Genomic DNA, 7,996 nt, shown 5'->3' on the forward strand with positions numbered 1-7,996 from the left:
AGAGAGAAAGTCCGACCAGCGCACCGTGCGAGACGCTCTCCGGTTTATTAAGATGACTCGGCGGCCTAGAAACAGGTAGGAAGCGAACCATTTAAAAATAACTTGGCTTAGTATTAAGGATTTTAGGAGTATTTTATGTTGCGTGTTTTTTTTTTATTGTTTCTAACGCCTTCCATCATAGATCTGGATAAAGAGTTTGTTGTGGCTTTCGGGGTGTATATTGATCAATGTTTTTATTATTATTATTATTATTATTAATAAGTTAACCTTTCCAGACATTGTTTTCATGGCTCGCGCGCACCCCTGACAGGTGGCGGTCATCTCTGGCACGCTGTCAGTGGAGAGAGAGAGAAAGGTGTCTCTATCTCTCTCTCCCTCTCTCTCTCTCTCTCTCTCGTCGTCAGGGCACAGTGCAGCAAGGCGCGTATCTGTGCGCGTTGAAAACGCACTCATGGATTTGACCGTAGCGCAAGAATACAATTTAGTTTCGTTAGATTTTAATTCGTTTTTTATTCCCAGCTTGGGCCGGACTCTCCCGTTAGACCCTAACACCGAACGAACGCAGCATCACGCACGGCGGGGAGGATCGCTCGTATTTAGTAAACTCGGCTTTATAACGCTTCCTGTGCGCACCTGTCTCTCTTTACACGCCTTGTCTTGACAAACGACGCGCGGCTCGTTGCGCCTTCAGTCATCCCGATGGCTCAGCCGGGTCGGAAACAGAAGCTGATTCGGCGACACGTTTTTAATTTGATCTTTACTAATTAAAACGAACGAACTTTATTGTAAATGCGATTCCGTCCAAGATGAGTGTGGTTGTTTTGTTTCATGATCACGTCTCCAGTTTGCGCTTCATTTTGGTGTTACACTTTTATTTATGTATTGGCTTGGTTGTTACAATAAAAATCACACATCAAACAGCTGACAGTTTGGGTTTTAACTATTTACAATGATCAGTTTGTCACTTTCTGTTGAAATTCATATAAAAATAAGGACGAGTAAATCGACTATATGAGCATATACACCTGCCAGCGGGGGTCCAGTTCACCTGTTGCTTGTATGACACCAACGTACCTTACCTGGCTTCCACGTTGCCCACACACTACAGTCTTACTGGTGTGTGTGTGTGTGTGTGTGTGTGTGTGTGCTTGACTGTGCTGCACAATGGCACTGCAGGTCTGAACATGCCGAGGTCACGAAATTATGATCACATTTGCCAATCCCAGTATCTGTGGAAACCAAAAACACTGGAACCTGTTCATCCATCTTCCCCTCCCTCCCATTTGCTGTTCCTCTCTCTCTCCCCTTGTGGGTGTCTTGGCTACACGCCTGCACCCAAACCTTCAAGAATGACTGGTTCTCTCTCTGTTGACACCTGATAAGTTACAGTGTGCTGACTTCTTTATGTAAAGAGATGATTAGGGAGCAGTTTGGGAATGGACTGGGACTTATTGTGCTTTTATTTACCTTGCTATTATGCTGCACTTATTCCTTTCCAGACAGTTTGTGCCCGTTTTGAATTCCCCCTCTTTCTTTTCTCTCTGCCGGTAGCGTTTACAGTAGCGAGGAGGACGAGGAAGAGACAGAGATGTACGAACATGATTATGACGGATCGCTGGCCAAGACGGGGAAAAGACACCTTGGAAAAACACGTTGGACACGAGAAGAGGTACAAAACACAGTCAATCCAGCGGCCCGCCTCTATTTAACGTTTTCCAGTAGGACCACATTCACTGACAATTATGTCAATTTCAAATTTAAAAACGCTAAAGATTGTTTGTTGCATTGATAAGTATTGTATTTATGCCAAACTGACGACGCTGCTTATTAACAGGATGAGAATTTGAAGAAACTTGTTGAACTTCATGGATCAGAAGACTGGAAAGCTGTTGCAAGTCTATTAACTGTAAGTGATCGGTCCATTTATGTTCACTATAGCACAAAGATGAGCATAAGGTCAAGTGGTGACAGGGTAATGGAGTACTGTAATGTCATTGTGTCCTCCTGTAGTATTAGGGAGATCAATTCTTCTTGCTTTGTGACCGTACAGAACCGCTCAGATGTGCAGTGCCAGCATCGATGGCAAAAGGTTCTGAACCCAGAGCTCATCAAAGGCCCGTGGACCAAAGAGGAGGACCAGAGGGTGAGACAGAAACATTCCAATAATACTGTGTGTGCGTAGTGACAGAGTAAGGTACTCCTGACAGGAAATAGGCAATCAAATGGCATCCAAGGTGAACCCCCCCCCCCCCCGATTCAAGCAGCTATTCTGTTTTTTTTTTATTTCTCAAAAAGGAACACGTTTAGACTCTGAGGTACTTACTTGTTTATTTATTTTACGAGTCAAAAGGAGTTGTATTTCCACCCAGATGCCAAATCAGTGATTAGCAGAGGGGGGCTAATGTTCCAGTGGAAACTCCCCCCTCTTTGCTCTCCACCAGGTGTTCTCAGTCACCTGTTCAAGCTGAAAGATAAAGAAGCAAGGAAGACATAAGCAACAGGCAGTGACACATTTCCAGCATTTGTGTGGGCAACTAACCGGTTTTTTTATTGTCATTTTCTCTCTTTGTTGTACTCATACCTGTACCTTATCATTATTATACTCTATACCTCCACTACCTGTCTCTTATCATTATTATATCTTATCATTATTATACTCTACACCTCCACTTCTCCCTCTCTCCTCTGTTATTATTTCTTCCTTCCTCTTTTGTCATGGCATTCCACTAACATTTACTTCTCTACCTGTTTCAATGCTCTTCCTCCTCCCACCCTCTTCCCTTCTATTTCTCTTTTCTACTCTCTCTCACACACACACACACACAGGTGATTGAACTGGTCCAGAAGTATGGCGCCAAGCGCTGGTCAGTAATTGCCAAACACCTGAAGGGGCGTATCGGCAAGCAGTGCCGTGAGCGCTGGCACAACCACCTGAACCCAGAGGTGAAGAAGACGTCGTGGACCGAAGAGGAGGACCGGATCATCTACCAGGCGCATGAAAGGCTGGGCAATCGTTGGGCCGAAATCGCTAAGCTGCTCCCTGGCAGGTGAGGCCTCTTCGGTCGGCTGTGAAAAGCTAATGCGAACAGGATCTGACAGAAGATGGAGTGAATGCAGAATACATTTCAGTTACATCATTTGAATTATAGGAATACAGAAATATTTGGAGGAGTGGGAAGAAACTAGAATCATTTGACCATGTTGAAGGGAATCAGGGGAGAAACTAGAGTCTTTCTATTTGTTTGAATGCACTGTTGCTTAACATGCGTTGTCCGTCACTCCCAGAACTGACAATGCCATAAAGAACCACTGGAACTCTACCATGAGGCGAAAGGTGGAGCAAGAGGGCTATCTCCAGAGCGCGTCAAAGAGCAACAGCTCCTCGCTTTCCATCAACCATGGCTATGTGAAAAGCAGCAGTCAGATCCTGGGTTTCCCTCACCACTCACCCAGTCCCGGACAGCTGCCCCCCCTGTCGCCCCTGAACTACCCCTACATCACAGACACGCACCGAGTGAGTCGGCTTGAAACCTGAACCAAGCACGCTGGCGTGAAAACGAACAGATGCTGATTGTTTGTTTGTCTGTTTGTTCTTCCAGCTACCGTTTCCCATCGCCTTGCATTTGAACATTGTCAATTTCCCCCAGCATGGGACCGCTGCTATACAGGTGAGGACCTCAGGTCAACTCGGTAGCGTTGATCGCTGCGACTGGTGAGACGAGATCTGACTCGTGCTGCCTCTTCCTTCAGAGGCATTACTGCGAGGAGGATCCTGAGAAGGAGCAGAGGGTGAAGGAGATCGAGCTGCTGCTCATGTCGACGGAAGACGAGCTCAGAGGCCAACCATCACTACAGGTGAGTCTCGTGGGTGTGGCTTCGCAGCTTCCAAGCGTGACAGAACAATTTATGTGCATGCGCATTTGACCCTGGCATTAAGGACAGTGGTTTGGATTTGTGTGCAAGTAGGAGGAAACATCTGGGGGGTCTGTTTCTGCAATAGTGAAGAAATAGGACCTGATCGCCATTTTTTTTTTTGTGTGTGTGTGTGTGTGTGCGTCTGCATGGCCCCTTGTGCAACCCAACACTTCTGTCACTCTTTACATTAAAGTTCTTCTTCTCTTTTTCTCGTTTGTTAATTCTCATGCTTCTTCCTACATTCTCAGACATTGTGTTTTCTTTGTTTGTTTGTTGCTATTTTTTTTTTTTTTTAGCTCTACGGTGCTTTTATTTTCTGACAGTTATTCTGTGGCAGTTATTTCTAGCCCTCCTTTTAAAAACAACAACAACAACAAAAAACATAATTTTCTGCCCCCAGATGAATTTGCCTTATCCAAGCTGGGTCAGACAGAGCGCTTTGACCAACAGCTCAAACAATGTGCCAATGTTATTACCTCATCACCAGACAGTGCCTCTGGACCAGAGCTGCCTACCAGAGGAGGAGAGCGCTTCTGCAACGCGTGCCCACAGCAACAGCAACAACAACAACAACAACAACAACAGCGGCAGCAGCAGCAGCAGCAATAGCCATCACAGCAGTCCGACATTCTCAAATCCGATTCCAGAGTTCATGGAATCTTTCATTGATTCTGTAAGTGTCTGCAGTTCATTGATATTTGGGTTGTAGGTTAGTTACAACAGGGATAAAAAGAAAAGAAAAAGAGATAGCGTAGCATTAACAACATGGACCCTAAGTAGTGGGCACCTTACTGCTTTGCTTCCTCTCTATTTCCATTTAGTTAAACTAATATACAACTAATATACAACTGTTAAACTAGTTTATCGACTGCTTTCCTCTCTTGGTATTCAGTTCCTAAACCAGTCAATGAACTCGGAACACTCCGATAATGACAGTTTGCCAGTGAACGTGGACTCCAAGCCTCAGATCGGCCACTCCATCAGGCCCCACAAAGAGAACGGAATGTGAGCGACTGATGTAGTTTATGGCAGAAAATTTGTGCTAAATGAGGCATTACATAAACAGTTGTGTCTCTTTTCTGTTTGTCAGGTTCAGAAATCCAAACGTTTGCCGTCCACACATGGAGTCGTCCCCTTGCACGGCCACGCCTTTCAAATCAGCCCTTGCCCAGCAGGAGGCCAAGTATGGCCCCCTCAAACTACTGGTGAGTTAGAGCCTTTACAAATACCTGAAGGCTTTGCCACATTGATATCTGTGATACTCAATTTACCGTCCTCGACACTCACTGGAGGATTTGGGTCTTTTCCAGAATGTCCCTTTAGAACAGCAGATGGTCGAGAGCATCAAGCAGGAGCCCACGGAGTGTGCCGTCGAGCAGCCTCCTCTCAAGAAGATAAAGCAAGAGGTACTTTCCACTCGACATCAGCACGACATCGTCAAATGTGAGGCTGCAGCTTCAAGCGTTGCATTTAGAAAGTAACGATGGACAACAGCAGAAGTTGTTGTTTGGCAAATGTGCGCAATTGATCAGAGTACTTATTTTCTTCCTTGCCTGAAGCACTCTTGGTGAACATGAAATGCAATTACTGTTGTGTGATTATGAAGCGTTTTGTTCCCAGGTGGAGTCGCCGTGTGAGAGGAGCCCATGCATGCAGTGGGAAGGACAAGAACTGAACACGCAGCTCTTCTCCCCCAACGGCTCTGCACAGGAAGTTCCTGTAAGCTCCCGTCTGCCGACGTCTCACAAACGTCCGCAAACCTCCCGTCCTGAGAGTACCGCTACTGTTGTCGAAAAAAAAAAAACTTCTTTTCAAGGTATATTCTCTCCATTTTCCATCAGGACCTTCTAACGAGCTCTTTCCTGAGTGAAGACGGCCCCAAAGCCTACCACTTCCCTCGCAGAGGCATGGGCAGCCCACTCCAGGTGTGGACAAATGCGTGTGCATGTATTTGCTAAAAACTATCACAATCACATCATGAAAACTCATCATCCTCTCTTTCTGTGACCGACAGCAGCTCAGTACTTGGGAAAAGGTGACCTGTGGTAAAACCGAGGAGCATGTTCTGGCCTCGGAGCAGAAGCACAAGTACATCAACACTTACCGGACACTAGTCATGTAGACGGAGACGAACGTCGATGTGGACACGTCAGCAGTCCCTGCGCTGGACGCAGCGCCGTGGGTTTCTTATTTGTTGTGGTGCAACAGTCGGGAGAGGCTCTATGCCGACGGTGTTTTTTTACACTCACACTTGTTGGATTTCAACCAACCAAAGACTAAACTTTTGATAACAAAAACTCTTTTCAATAGAACTTGCTTTTGGTTTTCAGAAATGTACATCCTATCAACTTTGGTCTTGTTATTGTATTATCATTTATGTTGTATTATAAATGGGGAACGGTGGCCATATAATTTGCATTTGGGCTGTATTATTAATTCTGATATTAATATAATGAACAAGTTGATTAATTTATTTCTTTTCTTTGATGACGACTTTATTGTTATTGCTTTTTTTTTCTTCTTCTTCTTTTTTTATTGGCCCACGCAGCAGTGTTGTAAGTTAAGTATTTAAGCCCTACTAGCATTATGATAAATCCAAAAGGATATTCATCAATTCAAAACTGACCTCTATATTTCAGTCCTAAACTTTTCTTTCTTCTTTTTTTTTTTATATGTTTATTTTACAAACTACAATGAGTCCACTGAGAATTTCAGGTGTTTGGTCTTTGCCACCTCGTGTAAACACTTTACTACAAAGTAGGACAGAAACATCTGTTGTCAGTGTTCAATTATTCCAACTCTGAGTTATCGTCACGACAGACGGAGCCAGCCTGAGTAGTATTACCGGTTTACTATGCTGGCACCTTCAGCTAAAAAAAAAATTAGTTTGCATTTCAGCTTTTAAATTACTGAAAGGTGTATGGGGAAAGAAACAATGAACAAACATTATATATATATATAGTAAGGCCAAGCTGCACTTGAATTTTATGTTCTTCATCAAAGTGAGAGTACTAAACACTGATGTTTTACAATGCTACAAACAAACGCCCAGTTTAGACCTTTAATGTTTTTAAGCATTTCTTTGAATAGTTTTGTACTGTTTTTTTATGTATCTTCCAAAGTCTTCCAAAGACTACAGTAGACCACAGCAAACACACAGCAGATCATCTTTTTTATACATTTTTATATACTAGCTTTTCAGCATAAAATATTTTATAAAGCATTTATACATGCCAAGTTTTCATGTTTTTGTACTTTTTATACACTGCCTACTAAATAAAGTGTGTTTTTTCCCTTTTTTTTTTACATCCGTGTGTTTCTTGCAGTCACAGTCACACTATTTGAAAGAGCACAACTGTATCCACTGTTGAAGATGTAACAGTGATAGCGATTCAAGGGCTCATCCTCCAAGATAATACGCAAACATTTCCATGTATTTGTGCTGTAAATACACTGTTATTTGTCATAGCTTTTGTACAAATAGCCTGCGGTAGTTGAAGTTCCTCGTGTAAATAGCACAGTCTAGTCAAAATGTTTGTCCATAGTCATTCCTTTTTAACCCTTTAAAGCCCACACTATGAAGTAATTGTCAGAACACTCTAATTTTTGGAAAATAAGGTCTTAATTGAACCTTCTGACAAATTTGTAAAAAACAAACAAACATTAATTTATGTAAACTTTTGCGAAATCCAGAATGTTTTCATGGACAATGCAGTTGGCTTCTATCTATCAGCTTTTTCAGGGGGGGGGGGCATGTGTATCAAATATGATATGTTTGGAAATAAAGGGTTAAAGTCAGTTAACTCTGCTCTCTGGTTTCTCCAAATTTTAACTCAGTTCCAATATAAAAACCTTTGTGAATACTGGAATATCCAAATTACCCCCCCTGCCTACGACACACATGCAGCACTATCCCGCCGACATAAACGGCTTTTTGTGATATTTGTGCAGAGCATATAAATGTTTTCTTCTACCAATCACAATTTGTGCCAATTAGGGTAAAAAGCAAAAAGCCGACTGATGACCCTGAACTCCTTCACACAAAAGCTTCAGAGTTCACACACTCAGGGCACAAATGAAT

At 43.2% G+C, this 7,996-nt stretch overlaps 1 protein-coding gene across 1 annotated transcript; it reads left to right on the forward strand.

Moving 5' to 3' along the window:
* Window positions 1-7,207, forward strand: myb (v-myb avian myeloblastosis viral oncogene homolog). Its single transcript, XM_068753613.1, has 15 exons — window positions 1-75; window positions 1,552-1,669; window positions 1,835-1,906; window positions 2,051-2,143; window positions 2,827-3,047; window positions 3,286-3,514; window positions 3,600-3,668; window positions 3,751-3,855; window positions 4,316-4,588; window positions 4,808-4,920; window positions 5,006-5,120; window positions 5,226-5,321; window positions 5,536-5,634; window positions 5,757-5,840; window positions 5,930-7,207. Exons 1-15 carry the CDS (start codon window positions 53-55, stop codon window positions 6,035-6,037), a joined length of 1,818 nt encoding a protein of 605 aa, XP_068609714.1. The 5' UTR covers window positions 1-52; the 3' UTR covers window positions 6,038-7,207.
* Window positions 7,208-7,996: the final 789 nt, after the last annotated feature.

Source organism: Brachionichthys hirsutus, chromosome 20 (genome assembly GCF_040956055.1).
Source record: "Brachionichthys hirsutus isolate HB-005 chromosome 20, CSIRO-AGI_Bhir_v1, whole genome shotgun sequence".
Lineage (NCBI taxonomy): Eukaryota > Metazoa > Chordata > Actinopteri > Lophiiformes > Brachionichthyidae > Brachionichthys > Brachionichthys hirsutus.

Coding starts and splice junctions, on each gene's coding strand:
- myb (XM_068753613.1), top strand. CDS start 53: ATGACTCGGCGGCCTAGAAACAG. Junction 5,635..5,756: donor GCTCTGCACAGGAAGTTCCT/GTAAGCTCCCGT, acceptor ATTTTCCATCAG/GACCTTCTAACGAGCTCTTT. Junction 5,841..5,929: donor GCATGGGCAGCCCACTCCAG/GTGTGGACAAAT, acceptor TGTGACCGACAG/CAGCTCAGTACTTGGGAAAA.